A 25184-nucleotide genomic window follows, 5' to 3' on the forward strand; every position below is an offset into this window, starting at 1 on the left:
GACTGTCATGTCTACAACATCACCGCATTCCACCACGCTCCCCTGCGCTCTCTCTCCCTCGCAGTCACCACATGCCATATCCTTCCCGTCTCTCCCTCCCGAATCGGCCGAGCGGCGATACGAGGAAGGAGTCGAGATGCCGAAGGGATAAACAACCACTCGGCGGCTAAGCGCATATACATGTGCTAGGGACATCTGATTTGACGTGGACTGGCGAGCGGGGGAGGAGGCATCTTGCAACCATGACAATTTTTTAGACGAACCAAGAAGAAGCAGAAGTGGAAGGGGAAAGGGAAGGCACATGATCTGGCGACCGCATTGGTTCTAGCGTTTTTGGAAGGTCAGGAGGTGAGGAAGGTGGAGCCAACGCGCGGATGGAGTGCAGGAGGTTGAACTCAAGAGCCGCAAATCTGGTTACATGTGGTCAATCGAACAGATGGATGGATTTGTGATGATGTGGTACACTGTGAGGGTAGAGAGATCAGATAGTGAGGGTCCGCTCGATACTTCTCATTTGACATTGTCAAATTGCAACTTTAAAAGGGGCAGACCGTGATCGGTCTCAACCTGCCAACTCAGCTCACTTCCACCCATCGTCCCCATTTTCCCGCACGACACATAGCACACATCAAGCAACACACCACTTCCACCCATCGTCCCCCATTTCCCGCACGACACATAGCACACATCGAGCAACACACCAGTGGTCAGCCGGAGAGCGAGGCACTATACATTCGCTCGCCATTGTTCTTGACAATGATAATAAAAATAGACAACACCGTAACTTGATAACATAAGAAGTTTTTAAGTGTCTCTAATTTGTTTTCCAATCTAGATACAAATAGTCACAAAATCAGGATTTTGAAAGGACCCCATTACCAGTCTGTTTCTTTCCGGATCAGATTTCTTTTTCTCGATCAAGTAAAAACTCAAATCCATCTCCTCCAAACGTTTCCTCTCCACCGCTCCCGAGTCCATGACCTAACCAAAGCCCAGCAAGCTGCCAGTCCTGCCGGTCCGCAAGCACTGCCCCCCCCCCCCCCCCCCCCCCCCCCCCCCCATTCCCGATCTGAACTCGCCGGCAGCCGCCTCCCGCCTACCTCTGTGCCTCGCCGGCCACTCGTCGTCGCCGCCTCGGCCTCCGCCCGCCTCCGTGGTTCCGTGCCTCGTCGCGCCCTCCCACGCACACTGCTGCTGCCCCCCCGCAGTCCACTGCTCCCAGCCCCCCAGTCCGCAGACCGCAGCAGTCCTGCCCGGCGGCTGGCGGCGTGCACGAAAGCATCCCTCCAGTGGCACAGCGTGCACCCTGCGGCAGCCAGCCCTCCCATGATTCAACACAGTACACAGGTACGGCTGTTGCCCCATTCTCCAATCTTCCCAGTTTTGCAATTTATTTATGATTCAAACCTTATATTGATTCATTCATTTGCTGTTGTCCAATTATGATTGCTAGAATGTTTGGACTGATAAGACGTAGTATTTCTTGTATAATTGTTGAAGAATGAAAGAGGACAGTAAACATCGCTTCTCTTTTCTGGAAACACGTTGCAAAGAAGAGCTATGCTGGACTAGGATGTGCCAATTCTTTTTAATTTAAGGTGGACCATCCTATTTTAAAATCCTAGATCTGCCACTAGTTACAGTCTGTGGCCGCTGTGCCTTATAGCTGCCGCGGTGCGTAGCTTACCATCACCGCCGGCGCCTCAGTCCCTCACCTCTCCCCTATCCTCTCCGCCGCTCACGCGCAACGCCGGCGTTGTTCGCATTCTACCTTATTGGGATACCACATCCCTGCTGGTTCTACCCCGTCCCCGGTGTTGGCTACTTGAGTTTGACGTTTGCGCCTTTTGCCATCCAGGGATGAGTTCAACCTCTACCGATCTCCACAAATTTTGGGTGTCCCCGTACACGCCATCTAGATCCCCCCTTGGATGTGGTAGACGCAGCGGCTGCTAAGGTCCTCGGTCTCGTTTGTTTCACAGTTTTAATTTAGCAACATGTTTCTATTCCTTCTTGTTTTGAGTTCTCATTAGGTTTCCAGTTTTAGTGCTATAACACGTCCACATCTGGCGCTTTTGCCCAAATATCGCACGTCCGAACAATACATCTACGTCTCTCACAGTCTTACTGTCGCTGGCGGGATTGTTAGCTCCAAGAGACTATCGTGTGTATTTTCTCTGATTATAATAGTGTGACTGGCGCGGGGTGCAGGGGGGGGGGATATTCTGGGACTGTTATAATTTGCATTTGAAGTGTCCAATTCATGGTTTGGCTCATACATATAGTCTTTTATTCTGTCATCGTAGAGAAGTTCTATCCGACTTGAGCAGGCTGAATCGTTGCTTAAGTTTAGTTTGCTTGTAGGTGTTGCTCTAATGTCTGGTAATGAGACCTGGACCGATGAGATCGTGATGGATCATCTGTTAAAGTGTCATGCTTAGCAAATATAGGCGTTTGAAGTGCTAAGTCTAATTCGTTTTGTTCTATTATTTACAGAGGTGTTGAAGTTTGCAGATTACCCTTTGCCATTCTGAGATCTATTGTTTTTTGAAGCTGAAGTGAGCAATTCTCAGAATCTTGAGCACATTTGACAACAACTCCTCATTCACATGAAATGTCACTGCTTAGTAGATTCTTCTACAAGAGGCCTCCCGATGGATTACTGGAGTTCATTGACAGGATCTATGGTAAGCTTCTGAAGTGTTGTTACTCTTTTTTTTATATTGATCACCTCATTTGTTTTATTGATTTATTATTTTGTATTCCAATTAATTTGGTATCTTACGCCATATTGCAGTTTTTGATTCATGCTTCTGCACTGAAGTTTTGCCGCATGGAATGTACCCAGTCTATTTGAATGGAATTCTTACAGAGTTGCATGAAGAGCACGCAGAATCTCAATTTCTGGCGATTAACTTCAGAGATGGGGATAAGAGAAGCCAGCTTGCTGATATCCTACATGAATACGATATTCCAGTAATTGACTACCCACGTCATTTTGAAGGCTGTCCAGTGCTTCCTCTATCTCTTATACATCATTTTCTTCGTGTCTGTGAACACTGGCTATCTACTGGGAACAGCCAAAATATTGTACTACTCCATTGTGAGAGAGGGGGCTGGCCATCATTGGCATTTCTGCTATCTTGTTTTCTTATTTTCAAGAAGTTGCACAGCGCAGAACATAGAACTCTGGACATTGTTCACCGTGAGGCCCCTAAAGGGTTCCTACAGCTATTTTCTGCACTCAACCCAATGCCCTCTCAGCTTCGATATATGCAGTATGTAGCCAGAAGAAATATCTCTCCAGAGTGGCCTCCTATGGAGCGGGCGCTCTCTTTGGATTGTCTGATCCTTCGAGCTATTCCAAATTTTGATTCTGATAATGGATGTAGGCCATTGATCCGAATTTTCGGTCGAAATCTTCTTGGCAAGAATGCTAGCATGACTGACATGATTTTTTCAATGCCTAAGAAGAAGTCCTTGCGCCACTATCGACAGGTAGGTGGTAATTAGAATCACATGAAGTTCTTGTTTGCTTTCTTAATTTATTTTATTTTGCATCAATCTGCATTGTTTTCATGCAGGAGGACTGTGACGTGATAAAAATTGATATCCAGTGTCCAGTCCAGGGAGATGTTGTTATGGAGTGTGTACATCTTGATCTTGATCCAGAAAAGGAAGTTATGATGTTCCGGATAATGTTCAATACTGCTTTTATCCGTTCAAATGTACTGATGCTGAATAGTGATGATGTTGATATACTCTGGGGTTCAAAAGATCGGTACCCAAGGAATTTTAGAGCAGAGGTAAGAGCAATGCACGTACTCATTTGAATTTTTCAGGCAAGAAATCAATTACTGATGCAGGTTTGGAAGTGCAGGTACTGTTTTGTGAAATTGGGGGCATTTCTCCTCCAAGGGCTCCAACAGTAACATTGAATGGTGATATGAAAGGTGGTTTACCAATTGAAGCCTTTTCAGCTGTTCAAGAACTCTTCAATGATGTTGAATGGATGGAAAGCGGTGACAATGCTGCTTTTTGGTTGCTCAAAGAATTCTCAGCAAACTCTCTGCAAGATAAATTTCAAAAGCTAATACTCAGCGACATGAAAGAGCTTTCGAAGTTCCAAGCTAAAGTTGGCCTCCAGATGCCACTAATGTCTCCACTGGATTCTGATGAAGAAAAATATTCTGCGGCTTCTGATTCCGGTTATTCAGTAGATTATGAGAAGGTTCAACATGGTGGGAACTCATCTGACTCAGAGAACATTGATCGTTCTCTTACCACTGAAGATTCTGAATCTATTGGTACATCTATTTACACAAGTTATTTTTCTTGTTGAACTTTATTGCCATGTTCAATTATTTAGGGAATACGCCCTTCGAAGAAAACTTCTGTTGCTGGACCTGGTGTTTTCATGCTCTACATTCTCTCCCTTTTTCCCATCATCTTAATTAAACTCTGATTTATAACTATCACAATTTGTGCAGCTACTTCCTCAGCGAACACTTCATCTCCTCCTCCACATGGTAGATCTTGTGGCCTTTCAACTGAACAAAGTCTGCTGTCAGGAGAATTACAGCACGAGTTAACTAGCTGGCAGCCGCCACCACTATCAGCAGAAAATGGCGACAAACATGCTATCTCGGCACAGGTGTCACCACCAGCAGCAGCAAATGGAAGCAAACCTATTATCTCGGCGCCGCCGCCGCCACCACCACCACCACCACCACCAAGTAGCTGCAAACCTGTTTTCTCACCACCGCCACCACCACCACCGCCGCCGCCGCCGCCAAGTGGCAGCAAACCTGTTTTCTCACCGCCGCCGCCACCACCACCACCACCACCTCGGATTAGTAATGTATCTTCTCCACAGCCTCCACCTCCGCCACCCCTGCCAAATTCTCGGACAGGAGCTCCTCTATCTGCACCGACCCTGCAGCCTCGGCAAAATGTTCAACGTCATTCAGTCCCACCACCTCCACCACCTCTCCCCCAAGCTCAAGGAATAGCTAAGAAATGCCCTCCGCCGCCTCCACCTCCACCCCGCCCCCCTGCCACTTCTGACAGAACATCTACAACTACTGCCACTCTGGGGAAAGGGCCACCTCCTCCACCACCTCCACCTCCATCTGGTGCACCATGCCCACCCCCACCTCCACCATTGCCAGCAGGCGCTATTAAAGGAGCTCCTCCAACACCACCACCTCCACCCTTAATGTCAGGAAAGAAAGCTCCTGCACCGCCACCCCCACCTCCACCCGTAATGTCAGGAAAGAAAGCTCCTGCACCCCCACCCCCACCTCCACCCGGAATGTCAGGAAAGAAAGCTCCTGCACCCCCACCCCCACCACCTCAAGCTCCAAAACCACCTGGAACTGTACCCCCTCCACCACCAAGCTCAAAAATCTCAAATGCACCAGCACCACCTCCAGTATTGGGAAGGGGAAGAGCAGCAACCGGATCAGCAAAAGGTCGTGGCATTGGATTGGCGCTTCAAAGTAACCCCCCAAAGAAAGCTTCATTAAAGCCTTTGCACTGGGTGAAAGTTACACGAGCAATGCAAGGAAGTCTCTGGGCAGATGCCCAAAATCAAGGGAATCAGGCTAGGTAACTGTTATGCTGCCAATATTTTTGCATTTAATTCAGCTGTTGATGATTTTACATCATTGAAACCACTAGGCATAAAATTCAACATCCATTGTTTATGAACTACTCCCTCCATTCACAAATAGATGTTTTGGATATTTCATCTATAATCTATTCCAATATAAAAAGACCCAAAGGGGCAGATCCAACAAATCCCGTCCGTCAAATCAGGTCAATCCAACGACTCAGGCTGCTCCAATGGAGAGCGCTCAACATGTTTAGTGTGCAGTTAATATCATACCAAATATTAATGCTAATGCTAATCACATAATTAATACGCAAATAATATCCTACCTAATATTTACGTGCAATTAATATTTTACCTAATATCAACGTGCATTGCACGCACACATTTACTAGTACGTGTCTATGCACCTGATTCAGAAAAAAGTTAGAACATCTTATATTTGTGAACGGAGGGAGCATATATCATGCTACAGCCGCGAAAACAATCCAAATAAATAGGAAGCTGGTAGCTTCCCCCCTTTTTGGGAAGAGGTTGAGTAGTAGGCCCACATGAGGCTGGTAGCTTCCCTAAAGAAAATACATGGGCCTGGCATTCTATGTCCTTGTTTAACATGTGGGAAATCTCTGTATTGAGACTGTATTTATTCATGCTGTCGAGCACTATTTTGCAGGGCTCCTGATATTGATATGTCCGAATTAGAGACCTTGTTCTCCACTGCTGTTGCAACCAATGCAAGTGTAAAAGGAGGAACGAAGCGTGGCTCAGCTATTAGCAAGCCAGAAATTGTTCACCTGGTATGGAAACTTACACTCTTAATGCACTTATTTTCTTTAGGGAACTTGAATTTTTTTGAACTTTCATTCTTGTGTTTCTACCTTAAGCACATTAATCCTTTCATACTTGTTACCTTAAACTTGTTATTTGATTTTTTTTCGTGGTATGTTGAATTATCAAGCCCTGAATCTCAGGTTTTTCAAACCATTCTTGATTAAAACTGTTTCGTGGTAATACGATATGCATGATTACTGCTCTTTCTTAAGTGAATCTATATTTTATTTCCTTGCAAGTGCTCAACTGATTGACACTAACTTATTTTGATGTATTTTCCATTTAAAGTATGAAATTATGGTTTTTCATATGTATGGTACTTCCTTCTGCAATAGGTGTCCTTTTGAAGGGACTTTTGAATAGTTTTCTCTCTCGCATTCTTGTTCCATTTATCATTCCACACCAAACTTCTGTTTTCTTGACATCTTAAGTTATTTGCAATCAACAGCATTATGTTCTAGCATGAGGAGTTAGAAATTTTGTTAATTCCATTAGGCCATGGATTAATTGTTCTGCTAGTTTCATTACAGGTTGATATGAGAAGAGCAAATAATTGTGAGATCATGCTTACCAAAATCAAAATGCCTCTTCCTGATATGATTGTGAGTATCCTTTGTGGGTTATTACTTACCCTCTCTACTCTTTGACCAAAAAAAGATGCACATGATTTCTCCCGTGGAATAGTGACATCTCAGAGAATTTTGTGCTGTTTTGATGATGTAATTATTTATACTCCCCCCGTTGTATGATGTAGTGCATATGGATTTTTTCGGAAGCCAAAATTTACAAACTTTGAAGGTTTGACCAAGTTTGTAGAGAAAATTATGTACATTTAGAATATGCAATGCATATTATTATATTCATCATGAGATATATTGTCATCTTGTATATGTTTGGTACTATAGATATAGATAATTTTAACTATAAACTTGGTCAAAGTTTTTTAAGTTTGACTTTTGAAAAAAAATCTATATGCACTACATTGTTGAGCTGTGGGAGTACTGTCCTGAATATCTGAAGCTTGTATTCATATTACTTTTCCTTTTCCCGTTTCTATTCTTTTACAACTTTTGATGGAGCTAATACCTTTGTTGACAACCTTCATCTGCATTTTTTTGGGTATTTGCTTAAGTGTAAACTTGTATGCTATCATACATTAATAGATTCGGCGATGTACACAAATCTTGCTAACATCTTCCATACACTATGCATGAAAGTTTCTGCCATCACAAAATTATTACTATAAGTCCTAGGTTTTTCTTGTTTAATTTGCACTCATACAGTGGTCTAACATTAGGCTGCGTAAGCCTACAGGGCACTGGGAAACTTAAATGCCTTTCAGACTCTCTTTTGGTAATGTAAAACCACTGTATATGGTTATCATACATGCAAGTTACTGCTGAGTTGTGTTGCTTTCTCGATCCACGTTTTTTATCTTCTAATTAATTTATCACACTGGCATTATTAATCTGCTCAAATGGTGCTGTTAACAAATGTCTGTTAGCCTGATACTTTTTAGTGTTCCTATGTAATTTTCTCTGAAATGGTTGTATCTTGCAGAGCGCGATCTTGGCTTTGGATACGTCTGTTCTTGATAATGACCAAGTGGAGAATCTCATTAAGTTTTGCCCTACAAACGAAGAAATCGAGATGTTGAAGGTGCTTCTGCTTACTACTATCTTTTGTTTTTTGCATTTCATGATCTGTAACATATTCCTTATCATTTAGTATCTGATGCTGTTTTGTCCTAATTCGCTATCCTTTTCCTCTATGAGCTCAGAACTATAACGGCAACAAAGAAATGCTTGGAAAATGTGAACAGGTTGGTTTAATATTTTGGTTGCATATAGTGTGCCACTTTGAATATATTGATTGAAGCTTTCAACTTTGCTGTAGTTTTTCCTGGAGCTAATGAAAGTTCCTCGCGTCGAGTCCAAACTAAGAGTTTTTGCTTTCAGAATTGCATTCTCAACACAGGTCCGTTGTCTTCGTCCATCAGTTAATTTACTTGGATTATCTCACTTTCTCCATAACTTGCAGTTGTAATGTGATGTCTTGCTCTTTGTCAGGCTGATGAGTTACGAACTAACTTAACCACCATAAATGATGCAACAAAAGAGGTACAACGTTGTATCATCTCTTTCTTGAGTAAAATTTTAACTTACACGTAGACTGGCTTAATGTTTTATTTTGTGCAGGTGAAAGAGTCTCTGAAGTTACGGCAGATAATGCAGACCATTCTCACATTAGGGAATGCATTGAATCAAGGAACAGCTCGAGGTACCAAATCAGTGTAGAAAATTTGCATGGAATGCCTTTTGTTTAATAGCATCGTCTGATACGGTGATGTGCTGAACAGGTTCTGCTGTTGGCTTCAGATTAGATAGTCTTCTTAAACTATCGGATACTCGAGCTAGGAACAATAAGATGACACTAATGCACTATTTATGCAAGGTATGCACTCGGCATAAAGTGTTATGCTATGCACACTGGTTTGCATGCTAAGATTCCTCTCAGTCCATCTTCACCACTGGCCATACCACACAATAATACAATGCTGGTTAGGGTTTAATATCTTACTGCAGAAAACTATGCCACTTCTTATGGACTTACGATACATGTTTTTTTCTATACTCCTATGCAATCTTGTTGTGCTAGTAGCTTAGTAACAGTAATTTACCTGAGCCTTTAAAGTTGGGAATCATGCATCTTGTCGTAGTTTGAATATTTTATATAGGAATAAAGTCCACTTTCCAACCTAAACTCAAGCAGAGGTTCATTTTTCAACCCTGAACTCTAAAACCGTTTGAATATCAGCCTCAACTATTGAAATACATGATGTTTTCGCGGCAATTGCAGTCATGACTCTGTGGGAGATGTCTGTTTGTTGCATATTAGCTCAGTCTGCTCAAGATTTTCTTTCACGGATCAGCTCTGGGTGTATCAATTACTAATACAGATCAAACAAACAATAATAGGGTGCTCCGAACACCTATTATTAGCCTGTCACCAGGTTGTTGTGTTTCACCCTGATGGCTGGATTCAGTGTCAGTAAATTTACTGGTCGATTGTAAGTTCTAGGAGCATGAACAATCTGATCTTAATTGGGATCGTATCTGATTGGATTAGTTTTTCTCAAGAGCGGTCTCATCTGATGCTTGGTCTGAGCGTAGAACTGGAACTGGCCAGCTGCAGGCACCTCAATACCTATCCTGGATCTTAATCTTGAGCTGCCTTTTGATGATATAACCTATATAAATCACAATCCCTTGGGAAGTGAGGGGTCATTGGTGTAAATGTTATCGATGGCTTCCACAGGAGTTGTTAGTTGGATTGTAAACTTCTGCCAGTTCTCTGCATAGACATGGTTTTCATGTAAACTCCAAACGGCAGGCTGTTACTGGTCACTGTCCAGGAATCAGCCTCGTTCCGGTATCCCAAATTATGGTGCTGTGCACGTGGGCAATTGTTTATCTAGTATTCTGCAGCTTAATGGAAGATTAGCTATTTTGACTCAGTTCAGTTTCTAATTGCATGTACCTATGCATATTTTTAATAGTCTGCAGTGCCATGCTCGTGCATGCTCCTGGGTTCAACGCGGCCTCTCTGCATTGTACTATGCAGGGGTATGGCTTGCCTTGTATAAATCCTTTCCCAGGCCCCACCTGGTGTGGGAGCTTCTAGCACTGGGTCTGTCCTTCTGCCAGTTGCTTTTGCAAGCCTGTGCAGCTTACCTTATCTTTCTCTATTACATGCTAGCTTCTTGCTGAAAAGTTGCCTGAGCTTCTTGATTTTGACAAAGACTTGATTCATCTGGAAGCAGCTTCGAAGGTACTGTAGTTATCTGTTAATAGCAATTTTGGATGACCATCGAGCTACTCATCAAGTATGTTGCTCCACAATTGCATTTGTTAATCACCCCAGATCCAATTGAAGTTGCTTGCTGAAGAAATGCAAGCAATAAACAAAGGTCTTGAGAAGGTCGAGCAGGAATTAGCTGCTTCAGTGAACGATGGAGCAATATCTGTTGGCTTCCGCAAGGTAAGAAATAATTCCCTTTTGTCTATTTTTCAGAGTTGTTGGATGTTGAGCATATTTGTTCTGTTTACATTTAGCCCACTGGTTTAAGGAGCTTATATTTTACTCGCTCAGGACAAGAAATGACACAACTTAAACCATGTTATTATTATAAAATTATTGAATTAGCTATCCCCAGACATTCAATGTGTACTTGTTTCAGTGTTTCTCTGAACTTTATGTATAGTAGGACCACAGAGTGCATATTTTTCTGCATCATCCATTCACTAACCGCTTCTATAATGGAATAAATATGCACCACCTCTCAAGTTGAAAAGAAGTGCTGCAAGGCTCCATGTCTTGAACAAATTGCTCAGAACATAAAGTCAAAGAATGTGCCGGCTTACAAAATGTTCTGCTAGCTACTGAACAGAAGTGATACGCAATTCAGGGAATCATCGACATTCACTTTTATGCATCAAGCTCAGCAATAACACCGTGCACAGTCCGAACTCTGGACTTGGTAGGAGTTGTGACCTTCGGGGACTCCTAAACTCTAAAGCAAGCATATCTGATGAGATTAGTTGTGCTATATCAGTAATGATTCTTTTACGAGTGAACTGAGATCAGTTGCTTTTGCAGGCATTGACATCCTTTCTCGACTCGGCAGAAGCTGTAGTTAGGTCCCTCATTTCCTTGTATTCAGAAGTGGTGAGCCCCTGCCTTAAAAGTTATTCTTGTAACGCCTTATGTTTGTGTAAGACCTTGATGACATTTGTTTTGCAGGGAAGGAATGCCGATTCCCTAGCTCAGTATTTTGGTGAAGATCCAGCTCGCTGCCCTTTTGAGCAAGGTTTTGTGTGGCCTTTATAATATTTTACAGCTTTATTAGGCATTGTTCTCTTAATTATGTCCACATATTTAGCTCATCATACGTCGAAGGTGGTCAGTGAAGTTACATCTTTGAGTAATATCATATTTATCAATTTCACTACGACAATTCGCTGATCGCACTAGCAGAAGGAAAAAAAACTTCAAAGCATTGCCCATAATCCCTTGAGGAAGTTCCTCTCATAGGTCCAAACATTTTGTTGTCCAAACAGTGCATTTCTTCGAATGGAATTGCTGTTTCTAGGGAATGGTCTATCAAGCGGCATTCTCTGTTCTTTTAGTTCCATTATGAATTGAGTCAACATGCTTCTGTTTTTGTATTGATATGAACTTAGTTGTTTTAGCACAACAGTATTTACTTTTTGATATTTCCTTGATGCTTTCTTGCTTTTCTGTTCTCAGTTACGTCGATTTTGGTTATTTTCGTGAATATGTTCAAGAAATCACGTGATGAAAATGCTCGAACTGTGGAAGCTGAGAAGAAGAAAATGGAAAAGGAAAAGGCAAGTATGTCTACTATAAAAGGATCGGAGTGAGGAAATTTCTAAGCCAATCTTCCATCTCTGTGACCCCGCTGAGGAGCTGCCGCAGAATGTTACATACACCGGAGGCCGCTTCTGCTTTTTGATGCTCAATGCAGTATATGCAGAGGTGTAACGTCAGAAGGCTTAGGCTCGTTGGCTGCGCGTCATCCACTAAAATGGTAATGTCCTTAGCTACATTCCCTGTTGGAACTAAAATTATATTGCATCTTCACCGGTAACCAAGTATTAATGTTTTATATGCTGTTTTAGTGATTGCAATCTGCATGAACTTCCTGTTTCAGTTTAAATTATATCTGAATTGCAGGCTTATTTACTGTTTGTATGTGCATTGTACAGATTGCCCTAGAAATATGTTTTTCATTTTTGCTGCCTTTAGTGGCTGTGCTGGGATTTATTTTTCATGCTTATTTTCTTAAAACAAATACGCAGGTTGCTCGCGGTTTGCAAGCTAAGGAACCTTTTGTGATTCTCACTAGCGGGTGGGTTCGTGGCAAACATTCCTGATACAAAATGCAGGGAGGCTTGAGGCCGCTGTAGTGTTGTATATATAGCAGTTGCTGATACATAGCTTTCTTACATGTACATAAAGTTAGCTCAAGTGGAAGCAAAGCAAAAAGTTCATGATTGTTGTAAAATTTCCTGTATCATCAACAAACAAGCAGACTGGTGCCATTTTCGCAGAGTGCGTGAGCCAGTTAACGAAGCTCCTACAAGGCTACAATGTATTGTGCCTTTATGCAATTATTATTATTATTGTTGTTATGTGCAGTGCGCGCCTGAAGGATGTGTCTGGTGCTAAGTAGGGGCCTAATTCATGACAAATTCCAGAAAATACTATCTGAGATAGAGAAACGACGTATTCTGTTTCATAGTATACTGTAAGCACGCACGCACAGTATATGTGATGCACTTTTGGACTTTTACACCCGAGTTCCAATCGGGGCGTTTGTCAAACAAATACACAAAAAAAGGGATCATGGACTAGACTGGATGCAAAAAGAACATTCTTCTTCTATTATTGGTACACTAGCAAGTACCGAGTGCAAACCTGCTACGCAATCCTTATAAGTACAAACTAACGTGGTATGTTTATTCATGTACTTGTTCATCCACTCATTCACCGAATAATAATTAATTTCCTGGGCCGAACCCAGACGTGCATGTATTCATTTCCGCAGGCCGAGGAAGGTGAAGATGAAGCGGACGTAGTCGTAGCGGAAGAGGTGGCGCATCATGGCGATCTTCTGCTCGTCCCACGGCGGGTACCTCAGCATGGCCTCCACCAGGAAGCCCCTCCGCAGCACCGCCTTCTTGTGGCCGAACATCTCGAAGGAGTACTTGCCGTGGTACTGCCCGAACCCGCTCTGCCCCACGCCGCCGAACGGCAGCGTGTCCACCCCGAACTGCACGCACGCAAATCCATCGAGGAGTTGTAGTTAAACCACGTACTACCGGTCAGAGGAAAATGTAGCTCTCGTTGGTACAGGCGGCGCGGCGTACCTGTACGACGGCGTCGTTGAAGGTGACGCTCCCCGACGACGTCTCCTGCACGATCCGGCGCTTCAGCGGCGCGCTGTCGGTGAAGGCGTACACGGCCAGCGGCTTCGGCCGCGCCCTCACGAACGCGATGCTGTCCTCGATCTTCTTCACCTGTACCACAAGGAAGAAGACACACCGTTTTCATTCATCTTCTTCGCCCTTGGGTTTGGTGTTGGGTTAGAAGTAACAGTTTGTCTAATTCACATCTAAATGTTTCTTAAGGATGTCACATCTAAGCTTCAACAAATATATAATGCAGCAACAAGAAAAAAAAACTAGAAAAAAAAAGACGTAATTGGTACCGTGATGATGGGGAGCAGAGGGCCGAAGATCTCCTCGGTCATGATCGCGGAGTCCAGCGGCGGGTCAAGCAGTATCGTGGGCTCGATGGATCTGATGAAGTTTTTCTTTGATGAGGACGGAGACGAGGAATATGCAGATGGGTTCAGGGTGTACGACTTACAGGTTCTTGGCATCCAAGCCGCCGCCGTGCAGGATGGATGCCGCCACCGCCGGGTCCTTGAGGAGGTTACTCAGCCGTTGGAAATGCCGCCCGTTGACGATCCGCGCCATCTGGTCCTGATCGGCGATGAACCTCTTCAGCGTCGACTTGAGCACCTTGATCTTCATCAGCCAAGGAGAAACGAGCCCGCGACGTGTGGTTAGAATGATCTGATCAGAATTACGTAGCCACCAGACAAAACCGCGCGTGCGTGCGTGGGTACCAGGGTGGGCGCGAATCGCTCCTCGACGAGCACGTAGTCGATGGCGATGCAGGCCTGGCCGGCGCAGGACGACCACTTGGCGAAGATCACGCGGTTCACCGAGGTCTGGAGGTTCCTCCTGCCGGCAATGGCGTCGAAGATGCAGGGGCACTTCCCGCCCAGCTCCAGCGCCACGGGCGTCAGGTGCTTCGCCGCCGCCGCCATCACCACGCGCGCCACGCGCGGGCACCCTGCCAATGCCAAGGGTCCTATCTGATTAGCACTGTACTAACTGCTTGCTGGCCTATGGAAGTTGACCGTACCGGTGAAGAGGACCTTGTCCCATCTGTGCTCCATGAGCTGCTCCCCCACCGCGGGGCCGCCCTGGATGACCTTCACCGCCGTGGCGTCCAAGTACTCGCCTATGTTCTCCTCCAGGAACTTGGCCGTTGCCGGCGCCAGCTCCGACGGCTTCAGCGCCACGGCGTTCCCCGCCGCTATGGCCCCGATCAGCGGCTCCAAAGAAAGACCTGCGCACGTACATATATACCGACCATGCATCATCATGGAGACGATGTAGTAACACAGAGAATTAGACTGGTTCCCCCGTTCAGTACGTACGTTAGTAGGTACCCAATCGATCCATTTCCATTGACCAACTTTGAGCAAGCACGGTAACTCTAGGATGGCCGTTTTTAACCATTGCTGGTGAGACCGGGAATTGGAGTTTTTGGCCCCGCCAGCTGAGGTGGTACCACTGTCCATGCCTGCCAGGTCGTCAATGCGATGTTTGGCGAAACCGGACTGTGTGTAATTTGAGATGTGCTACAGGATAAAGTTACGAGAGCGTGGTGCGTTGCGTCCGTTCCATAGGCAGTGGACCAGCAGCTTATTGCCTCCTGGGATCCATGCCATAAGCTTATGTACGTCGCTGACGGAGGTAGATCCATGAGATAACAGTACGTACTACGTAGTGAAATCTCTGGAGCTGCAAGCGCTGTTGCACGGCATGTGAGCGGAACTAGCGTAGCGTATGACTCTGCATTAAAAGAGCATGGCGCAATCAGGGCCGGGGCTTCACCGACGCGCAAACGGACGAGGGAAGGCACATGGAAAAAATTGAAGGCGCTTGGCCGGAGGCTGCGGATTGGGGGAGAAATAGAATAAGGCGGTTCTCCCTGGTCCATATGCGATCCAAGAAAAGTCCTTTGCTTCCTCCGTCGGTCCCTTCACTCTCGCTGGTAAGGTAAACCCCTTTGTCGTAGTACATGGCACTCACGACACAAGTGTTTTGTTTAGACTGATATAATACAGTTTTTTTTTTGCGGGGTAACTGATATATTATCAACCACTTTCTTTTAGAAAATTCTCTAGGTTTCTCACATCAAAACTAGTACTACAACGCAATATTTCTGCGTAACTGAGTCATCTTTAGTCTGGGTGTTTGAAGAAATCACCATTCACCCGGAAAAAAAGAGAGAGAAAAATGAAATCACCATCGGACCCTCAACAAAAAAGTCGCCATCAAACAAGAGAGAAGATCAATGTTGACATGGCTTGCGTACTCTTGAAGGGATTGCCGACGTCGTAAGTGTGCCCCTGCCCATAACTCCTGGTCAACACAGCCGACGGACGATTCCTCATCTTTTTATTGTGAAAAAAATGAATGCATATTCTTTCAGCCGTCGGATGATTATCGGACCGCTGAGAAGGCAACTAGTGGCCGTAAATCTGATTTGTAATTCAGCTAACGTGTACTACATGGCAATTCAGGTAACGAGTTCGAGCTAGGCAAGTGTATGCTGTGCTGTGTCGTCTCCCACTTCCCCCCTCTTATCTATGTTACTCTTGTTTTACCTATCAATGAGATGATGGGCAAGCTTTGCATATTCGTGAAAAGAAATCGACCCATTTTGATGAACTGTCCCTATTGAAGTGGTACCGGAGTACTGGACTCCCTAGGCGAGAGAGACTGATGGGGTGGTTCACTTTTGTATGTGCAGCTATCACAGAAGCGCCGTGCTAATTCATGCACGCATAGTTCCATAGCCTAGCTGGTACGCATGTGCCTGCTGTATGGGGAGGGAAATTAAGTGGACCAGTGAGCGAAACTGTGAAACTTCAGTAGACCCATGCGCGGAAATGTGAAATTCAGGGATATCACTCGGTAGAAATGTGAAATTCAGTAATGCTACTAGTATTACTGAATGGAATGGACCATTTTTTTACTACTGATAGGAGTTGAGCCATTTTTCTCGCGGTCTCACGAGTGGGAGTCACTGTGTCGTACTGTACTACCCTAGTTCTTGACTCTTGAGTGCAGGATTAATCGGGCTACAACTCGCAAGAAGAGAAACGAAAGAGTACAACGTACTTCTAGTTAAAATGAGAGATTGGTTGTCAATCAAGAGAGTACTTACCCAAGGGGAAGTTCCAGCAGGAGAAGATGAGGACGACCCCGAGCGGCTCCGGCACCACCTGCGCGCTCGCCGGGAACGCCACCAGCGGCACCCAGACCTGCGCCCCCATCCATGACACGGCGGAGTTAGGCCCCAAAAGCAGCTGGGGTGCGATGCGAACGAACAGTATGCATTGCAGAGTGACCAAATAGTGAGTCGAGCTTGCCTTCTCCGGCGCCACCCATTTCCCGATCTCCCGCAGCGCGGCGTTGGCCGACTTGGTGAGCACGCCGACCTAAACACCCCCAAAACCACCAGCATAGTTCAGATTGTATATATGGACGGCTGCGAGCGCGGCGTACGACGACGACGACGTGCTACGGTGCAGATGAAACGAAGGGGGAAGAACCTCGTCTCTGTAGGCCTCGGCGCGGTGCTTGCCGAGGTCGTCGTGGAGCGCGCGGAACGCTTCCTCCTCCTTGTCGGCGAGGAGCCGGAGGAGGCCGCGCAGCTGGGACTGCCGCCACGACAGGGGCCGGGTCCTGCCGCTCTCGAAGGTCGCTCGCAGCTCGCCCAGGCGGCGCTCCACCGCCTGTGGCGCCACCGCCGCGCCGATCTCCTCTACGCTGGTCGCCATTGAGCCCATGCTCTCTGCTCTCCCTCCCTCTCGATCTCACTCGCTCGCTCTGTTCTGCTGCTCCACTGCTCCACTGTGAGTGTGAGCAAGTGACGGCTCGCTCGCCTGCAGGCCCATTTATCGCGACGGTCTCGCGCCCATGCTGCGCACGGGGCTTCAATGCGGGTACCGGCGCAGTCGACTGCAATTATTTCCGGTTTGATTGGCGTACTGTTTGATTGGTGTACTGCAGCTCGGGTTTGATTGGTGTACCGTTGCCGTAAGTACTCCTATCTTCAGAGTCAGGTGTAGGTTGGCCGGCATTGTTCCTTGGAGGGCGTGCATCCTCATTCCGCGGCCCGCTGCTTCGTTGGTTGAATGCATGATATGATTGGGCATGGAGCATGGTCCGATTGGGAACTGGCGACGTGCACGCATATGCGTTCGTATCAAGTGTGCTTCACGTTGCGCATTTTCTTACATGAACGTTGTACTCCCTCCGGTGCATTGGACGTCTTAGATGATGCATCACAACATACACGGAGAGAAAAACAAGATAACTTGATGTTTATTTGCTAATTACTACTCCGTCTGTAGCGAAATACTTATAGTTGGGGAAAACTAGTACAAGTTTCCCCAGTTACAAATATTTTGTTATAGAGGGAGTAATACTCTTGCATGCAAATCATCCTGCTAAAGTCAGTTTATTTGCTGAACTGACAACTTCATGTTGTGCTCGGTACACTCAAGTCATTGAAGGCACGTACGTCCCACGTCCTCTGGGTTGACACACGAACACGTCAAGTATACCCTCGACGTGGGGGTGATGCACCGCAGACGCTTTTGCAGACCCGAAACCCCGCATGCCCGGGAGGGACCCCGTCAGGGAGTGTGGCGACTATGGGCTGCTCCAGGTAGACCTAATCGTCCCTAGAGCCTCGTGGATCGCTGCCCTCCAATACGAAGAACGAACGAAGAACGAGAAAGAAAGATACAAGGGTGCGGGATAAATATAGATGAACGCAAAAGTGTAATAGATTGATTGGTTCGATTGGCGTTGTTCAAACGGCCATCACCTCCTACATATATAAGAGGTGACTGGACTTCCCATAAGCAAAGGATTCATCTAGGCTTTCCTTACACGGAAAATTACATTAATTCACGTCCTAGAGTCCTAGTTCTAGTCCAACTCGGATTCAGTCTGAATCTGGCCCGAACTTCCGTCTTCCTCCTTGCGTGGGCCGTCAAATTTGTATATGACCTCCGATCAAGACGGCTCAAATATCAAATTTGTGCGTCTCGACGAGACGAACAAGTCTCGTGTTGGTCACTTTTTCAAACAAGGCCATCTTGAACACTCTACGAGGTCATCTTTACCATCCAGCCGGACTCGGTCATGTAGCTGACTGGACTGTCCGAGTCTTCTAGTGAATTTGCAGGCTGTATACTATCTCAGATGATGATGACACCAAAACCAAAGTTGACCGTTTCAACGACACGCACAACTTCCATGTTGAACACTTTTTAATCCGAGCCAATCTAGATAACCTTTCGGACACATCTTCAGTTTTTTGTCGGAGCACTTGGATCTCTCCACTCGGATATTAGAGTCTTTCACTCGGATCGCCCGACTGGACTTCTTCAATCGGACAACAACTTTCACTAGGATGGTAAAATTTTCACTTGGAAGACAATCTTTCACTCGGATCGCCCGACTGGACTTCTTCACTAGGACGACAACTTTCACTAGGATGGCAAAATTTTCACTTGGAAGACAATCTTTCACTCGGATTACTATATTTTCACTCGGACGGCAATCTCTTACTCGATCGACAAGCTTTTATTCCGATGATAAGCTTTTCACTCGGATGACTATATTTTCACTCGGACGACAATCTTTTACTTGATCGGTAAGTTTTCACTCGGGTCTCTTACTCAATCGGCAAGCTTTCATTCCGATGATAAGATTTTCACTTGGATGACTATGTTTTCACTTGGACGGCAATCTTTTACTCGATCCATAAGTTTTCACTCGGATGGTAAGCTTTTCATTCGGATTTCCCGACTGAAAACACAGCCTAATCTTGATTTGCCTCTCTAGGTCGCATACGACCTCAGATTGAGACGATTTATATATGAGAATCAATCGGCTCGACGTGAGGAAACCTTTTTGTGTTGAAGGTTTTTCGATTCAAGGCCTTCATGAGGGTCGAATTGATCACGCAACCCATCAGACAGGGTGTCTGGTACCTCGCGCCATATTTCCGTTTAGGTTCGGTCTGCAGTGTATTGTCTCTAACTTTTGTATATGAACTCGGATTGAGATGATTTATATATGAAAATCTATCGCCTCGACGAGACGAAGACAATCCCTGTAGAGTGCTCCTTCATCCAAGGTTGTCTTGAAGGCGTAACCGGACGAAAAGAACTCGGAACACTAAATTCTGCCACTCGGAGTGCAGTTTCGGCCCCTAAGATAAGGTCGGATGACGATAACCGAATCATCAAAGTTGTTCCACTCGGCGACGTGAAACTTTTCATGCTGAAAACCCTTTCACTTGAGGCCATCTTATTTGCCTTTTGTACCGTGCCAAAATCTCGTGTCAACACTCTGTTGATTGATTTTCCTTTGTTCGTGGCAGGAAACGGGAAACAAGATGGGTGTTATTGCATCGTAAGCGTTTTAGCATTATCTGATTTTTGTAATGTGCCTAATGCATTGGTATAGAAGGTGTACCGTTCTGGGATGTCCCCAAGGCACGTTTCACAGATAGTGCTACATTAGGTTGTCATTTGTGTGGTCATTCTTTTTTCCTTACCTTCTCCTTTTCTATTTTTTAGACTTCTTAATTTGGAAGGGATAGTTTCACCATGGATTTGGACCTTGGTTTTCTCCCCGAACATATATTAGATGGCAATAAATTTTAGTTTACATTCTTTTTGTGATAGTTAGAACATCTGCAACCAGAGTGAACAAATCCCCCCACCCCTCGACATCCCCTAAACTTTCATGGGCGTGTCCGGATAGTATCACCCCGCCCCTCAAATGTCCTTTTTTTGCAACCACAACCCTCACTTTAAAAACCTCAAATCCATGATTTGTACATAAAAAATACTTAGTTCAAACATAACAAATTTTTTGGAGTGCATAGTTGAAACATAAAACTCATCGATTTCCTGTGTGGATCCAAATATATTCCACAATATTATTGAGTAGTTGTATGCACCTGTTGGTCTCAAAGTTACCGATGCATCTCTAGAAAGTTCACAACATGCTCCGCATCTTTTTCCGTGAGGCGTACTTGAACTCCGGGCTTCTCAGAATCATGCGTGGGGATGCCCCATCGCCCTCATCCTCCACAATCATGTCGTGCAAGATACATAACATGTCATCAGCTGCCCAAGTGTCTCTTGTTTCCACATCATTGCACCTCCATGAGAAATACCGACAATCAGCTTGGTGCACTCCAAATGTCGTCTCCACATCCTTCCTAGCACCTTATTGCATTTGTGCAAAGAGACAATGTTTGTTACCTTAGGGCTTGGATATAGTCTTCACAAGCACCGCCCATTGAGTATAGATGCCATCAACAAGGTAGTACATACCCCATTTTCTAGCTGTGCTAGTTGCACACCGAAGCATCCCCATCACAAAATTGAACAAAGGAGATCGTTGGAGCACATTGATATCATTGTGAGAACCAGGCGTGTGAAAGAAAGCATGCTAAATCCACAAATCCTTGTAAGCCAATGTTTCAAGAATGATGGTGGTCTCTTTAGTGTGACCTTTTACTACCTGCGGAAACCTTTCGGGCAGTTCTTCCATTGGCAGTGCATGCAATTGATTGAACCAAGCATACCTAGGATTCCTCTTGATGCTCCAATGTAACGCCCCGGATCTGATGCGCCAGGTGTCTGCTAGTTATTCGTCGTCGTTGCCATGTCATTTGCTTGCGTGTTGCATTTTATCATGTCATCATGTGCATTTCATTTTGCATACGTGTTCGTCTCATGCATCCGAGCATTTTCCCCGTTGTCCATTTCGCAATCCGGCACTCCTATGTCCTCCGGCGTTCCCCTTTTGTCTCCTGTCGTGTGCGGGTGTAAAACATTCTCGGAATGGCCCGAGGTTTGCCAAGTGGCCTTGGTATAGCACCGTAGACCGCCAGTCAAGTTTCATGCCATTTGGAGGTCGTTTGATACTCCAACGGTTAACCGCGTAACCGTAAAGGCCTCTTTTGTGTTGCAGCCCAACACCTCTCCAAACTGGCCCAAAACCCATCCTAACCCCCTCCATGCTCTCAGTCGTTCGATCACGATCGCGTGGCCAAAAACCGCTCCTCTTTTGGAGTCTCCTAGCTCCCAGAATCTATAAATAGCCCCCTCCCCCGAAATTCGCGGATCAAATCCACCCTAACCCTAGCAGACTCCTCCTTCCGCCGCCGGACACATCCACCCCGCGCCGGACGTGTCCGCCCGCCGCCCCCGACGAATCCAGCCTCGCCACGTCGCCCCGCGCCCTCCCTCCGCCGCCGGCCCGCCGCGGCCCATCACGGGCCCTCCCCGGCTCGGGACGCCGCCGCCGCCCCGCGGGCGCCCGAGCCCCGCGCTCGCCGGGCCCCGCCGCTGCGCCGTCGCGCGCCTCCCGCCGCCGGTGCTCCGCCGCCGCCGCATCTCCGGCGCCGCGCCGCCGCTTGCCGAGCTGCTCCAGCTCCGCCGCCCCTCGCCGCCCGTGGATCCGGCCCCGAGCGCCGCCCGTCCTTCACGACCGCGCCTCGCGCGCCGCCGCCAGCTCCCTCGCCGGCCGGCGCTCGCCGCACCTCCGCCCGCGCCCGTCCCCGCCGCCGCCCGTCACCCTCGGCCCCGGCCGTCGCCCCTCTCTGCCGCCCCTTCTCCGGCCTTCTCCCTCCTCTCCGGCGGCCCGAGCCCGGCCCGCCTCGATCCGCCCCGGATCTGGATCTGAAAGACCCAAGGTTGACCTCGAAAATTCCCTAAGTCCCGAAATTATTTACATTATCATGCCATGTTCAACGCATCATATCTTCATGTATACTGCTCCGTTTTGTGCGTGCAATATGTCATAATGTTCGTTGTGAGATGATCTTCATTTCATTCCATTTAATCATGTTCATTTGAGTCCATCTTGATGCCCGAATCATCGTTGCAAGAGTGCTATATAATGTTGTCTGCTGTCTGTTAACAGAACATGTTCATTTGTCATTTTTGCCATGTTTGATGTGTGCATCATATGAGGTTGATGTCTACATGTGTTTTGTGCTACATCATGCCATGTTTACAGTGGTGTATGCCATGTATTTTTGTGATCAATGTGGTGACTAGAACAAGCATGCAAACTAGGCTTCGTGATATTGCTGATTTCAGTCCCTATTCTGCTGTTATTTTTATGCCATGTAAACTTGATGCTACAGAGATATCCAAGCATATTTTGAGATACTTCAGTAAGGATGTTTTGCACATATGGTTTTTCTCTAGCCATTAATGCCCCTGTTTGCAATTATGGATTAGTCTAGCATGTCATTTGCTTGCTCTACTTTTGCTATAAAATGTTGCCTGGTAGATTGTTTACATGGTATTCAATTTTGCCAAGGTTGTTGTACTTGATCCTTGCATGCTATGAACTTGTTCTTGCCTTGGTTAGTCTCATAAACATGTCTTCTTGCTGATTCTATGCTTATCTTGTCATGCAATGACTTTTGGTGAGTGAATCGAGCTCGTGAAGTAGTGTACTTACTGTTACTGTTTTGCTAGGCTGAATCTGTTATTTTATGATGCTATGTAAACCTGCTGCTACAAGTCATTCTATGCATAATCTGGAGATGTTCACTAAGGATGTTTTGTTATACATGTCATGCTCTATCCATCCATGCCCCTGGTTGCATTTATAGCCTGCTGTAGCTTCTTGTAATCTTGCTCCAAAGTTGCTAAATAATGTTGCTGTCAGCGTGTTAACATTAAGTTCAGTTGTTGCCATGATTGTTGTTAGTGATCCATGCACCCTATGAACTTGCTCTTGCCATGCTTAGCTTCACAAACATGTCTTCTCACTGTTGGTTGCCTTTCCATGCCATGTTTTGCTCTGTGGTGAGTGTCACAATCTCACCAACATGCCTACCTATCGTTGTTCCTGCCATGTATGAATCTGTCATATAACTTGCTATGTTTACATGGGTGCCATCATATCTTCTGGTCCTTTTTGGCTCATGGTCAATAAAGGACTTTTGTTCTATGCATTTAGTAGTATCATGCCATGCCTTTGTTTGCCATGATAAGTTCCTGTAGCATGTTGTTTGATAGCTCTAAACATTGCAACCTGATGTTATTTCTGTAAAGTTTGAAACTGTTATTATATGCAATCTTGCCATGTGTGTTTGAGCATGATCTAGTGATTTCTGGAGATAGCTCAGTGTTCATGTTTTGTTATGCTTTACCTGTACATCATGCCCATGCCTTTTGTTTTCATGTTGGGGTGCTGTAGCATGTTGTTTTGATGCTTGCAATATGCCTAGTTGCTGTTTTGGACAGATTGTTGCTATAACTTGTATATTGTGTGTGTGTTGAACCGTTGCTCCGTTCTGAGTGTGCTCCATATGAAACTTGCTTGATTTTGCACGTAGTTTCATATTATCATGTTGCATCCTTGTTTTGAGGTGTTTGCTTGATGTTTGGGTGCATTTTGCATCAATGCCATGTTTGACTTGTTTTGCTCATATCTTCTAGGCCGTAGCTCCGAACTAAATGAACTTTATATGTAACTTGACTACAATTTCGTGTAGATTCTCTTGGTGCTTTTCAACTTGCTGTTTAACAACTTGAACATAAGTTTTATTCAGATCTGGACTAATTTTGAAACTTGCACATGAGGACTTACCGGAATTGTTATATGTTGTTCCCGGCCTTATTTAAATTTGCCTTGATGTGCTGCTCTTGTTTGCATCATCTCTTGCCATGAGTAGCTTCATGTAGCTTTGTCATGCATCATGCTTGGTTGTGCATCATGTCTTGCCTATGTGTGGTGTGTTTACTATGTTGTGTGCTTCTTCTCGATAGTTCCCGTTTTGTTGCGATCGTGAGGATCCGTTCGTCTACGCTTGGTTCGTCTTCGTGGCTTCATCTTCTTCATGGACTCGTTCTTATTCCTTGCGGGATTTCAGGCAAGATGACCGCTACCCTGGATCTCACTACTATCATTTCTATGCTAGTTGCTTCGTTCTATCGCTATGCTGCGCTACCTATCACCTGTTTATCAAGCCTCCCAAATTGCCATGAACCTCTAACCTTTGACACCCTTCCTAGAAAACCTTTGCCTGGCTATGTTACCGCTTTGCTCAGTCCCTCTTATAGCGTTGTTAGTTGCAGGTGAAGTTTAAGATTGCTCCATGGTGGACAGGATTATGTTGGGATATCACAATATCTCTTATATTATTAATGCATATATATACTTGGTAAAGGGTGTAAGACTCGGCCTTATGCCTGGTGTTTTGTTCCACTCTTGCCGCCCTAGTTTCCATCATACCGGTGTTATGTTCCCGAATTTTGCGTTCCTTACGCGGTTGGGTGATTTATGGGACCCCCTTGACAGTTTGCTTTGAATAAAACTCCTCCAGCAAGGCCCAACATAGGTTTTACCATTTGCCTCACCTAGCCCTTTTTTCCCTTGGGTTTCCGGAGCCCGAGGGTCATCTTTATTTTACCCCCCGGGCCAGTTCTCCTCCGAGTGCTGGTCCAAACCGAGCAATGTCCGACGCCCCCTAGGCAACCAGGGTCTATGCCAACCCGTCGTCTGGCTCATCCGGTGTGCCCTGAGAACGAGATATGTGCAGCTCCTATCGGGATTTGTCGGCAAAGCGGGAGGTCTTGCTTGTCTTGTTTTACCATTGTCAAGATGTCTTGTAAACCGGGATTCCGAGTCTGATCGGGTCTTCCTGGGAGAAGGAATATCCTTCGTTGATCGCGAGAGCTTATCATGGGCTAAGTTGGGACACCCCTGCAGGGTTTAAACTTTCGAAA

The 25184-nt window shown here is 45.7% G+C and overlaps 2 protein-coding genes across 5 annotated transcripts; one reads left to right on the forward strand and one right to left on the reverse strand.

The window, feature by feature from the left end:
* The first annotated feature begins 1039 nt into the window (after positions 1 to 1039).
* On the forward strand, positions 1040 to 12639 carry LOC123046169 (formin-like protein 3). Of its 3 annotated transcripts, none has more exons than XM_044469465.1 (20): positions 1040 to 1347; positions 2497 to 2687; positions 2798 to 3498; positions 3585 to 3806; positions 3881 to 4307; positions 4491 to 5610; positions 6288 to 6411; positions 6976 to 7047; positions 8006 to 8104; positions 8226 to 8267; positions 8342 to 8422; positions 8515 to 8565; positions 8644 to 8725; positions 8805 to 8899; positions 10205 to 10276; positions 10370 to 10486; positions 11105 to 11173; positions 11249 to 11315; positions 11756 to 12056; positions 12328 to 12639. In XM_044469465.1, exons 2-19 carry the CDS (start codon positions 2615 to 2617, stop codon positions 11887 to 11889), a joined length of 3648 nt encoding a protein of 1215 aa, XP_044325400.1. In that variant the 5' UTR covers positions 1040 to 1347; positions 2497 to 2614; the 3' UTR covers positions 11890 to 12056; positions 12328 to 12639. The 3 variants fall into 3 exon arrangements, with proteins under 3 accessions (XP_044325400.1, XP_044325401.1, XP_044325402.1); XM_044469466.1 differs by having other exon boundaries at positions 2554 to 2687; XM_044469467.1 differs by lacking the exons at positions 10205 to 10276; positions 10370 to 10486; positions 11105 to 11173; ... (1 more) ...; positions 11756 to 12056; positions 12328 to 12639 and adding an exon at positions 9305 to 9962.
* Positions 12640 to 12885: 246 nt separating this feature from the next.
* On the reverse strand, positions 12886 to 17315 carry LOC123046171 (aldehyde dehydrogenase family 3 member F1). 2 transcript variants are annotated; one of them, XM_044469469.1, is made up of 9 exons: positions 16950 to 17307; positions 16767 to 16835; positions 16562 to 16658; positions 14465 to 14671; positions 14163 to 14392; positions 13901 to 14061; positions 13740 to 13830; positions 13399 to 13548; positions 12886 to 13301 (listed from the first exon to the last, which is right to left on the reverse strand). In XM_044469469.1, the coding sequence occupies exons 1-9, from the start codon at positions 17184 to 17186 to the stop codon at positions 13065 to 13067; spliced, it is 1479 nt and encodes a 492-aa protein (XP_044325404.1). In that variant the 5' UTR covers positions 17187 to 17307; the 3' UTR covers positions 12886 to 13064. The 2 variants fall into 2 exon arrangements, with proteins under 2 accessions (XP_044325404.1, XP_044325403.1); XM_044469468.1 differs by having other exon boundaries at positions 16562 to 16835; positions 16950 to 17315.
* Between the last annotated feature and the right edge of the window lie 7869 nt (positions 17316 to 25184).

This window comes from Triticum aestivum, chromosome 2B (assembly GCF_018294505.1).
Source record: "Triticum aestivum cultivar Chinese Spring chromosome 2B, IWGSC CS RefSeq v2.1, whole genome shotgun sequence".
Classification (NCBI taxonomy): domain Eukaryota; kingdom Viridiplantae; phylum Streptophyta; class Magnoliopsida; order Poales; family Poaceae; genus Triticum; species Triticum aestivum.

Excerpts from the sequence above, each read along its gene's own strand:
- LOC123046169 (XM_044469465.1), top strand. The coding sequence starts at position 2,615 with ATGTCACTGCTTAGTAGATTCTTCTACAAGAGGCCTCCCGATGGATTA. Across the intron at positions 8,726-8,804 it reads GAATCAAGGAACAGCTCGAG|GTTCTGCTGTTGGCTTCAGA; the intron begins GTACCAAATCAG and ends TGTGCTGAACAG. Across the intron at positions 11,174-11,248 it reads TTTCCTTGTATTCAGAAGTG|GGAAGGAATGCCGATTCCCT; the intron begins GTGAGCCCCTGC and ends TTTGTTTTGCAG.
- LOC123046171 (XM_044469468.1), bottom strand. The coding sequence starts at position 17,186 with ATGGGCTCAATGGCGACCAGCGTAGAGGAGATCGGCGCGGCGGTGGCG. Across the intron at positions 13,831-13,900 it reads GGCTTGGATGCCAAGAACCT|ATCCATCGAGCCCACGATAC; the intron begins GTAAGTCGTACA and ends AAACTTCATCAG. Across the intron at positions 13,302-13,398 it reads TCAACGACGCCGTCGTACAG|TTCGGGGTGGACACGCTGCC; the intron begins GTACGCCGCGCC and ends GCGTGCGTGCAG.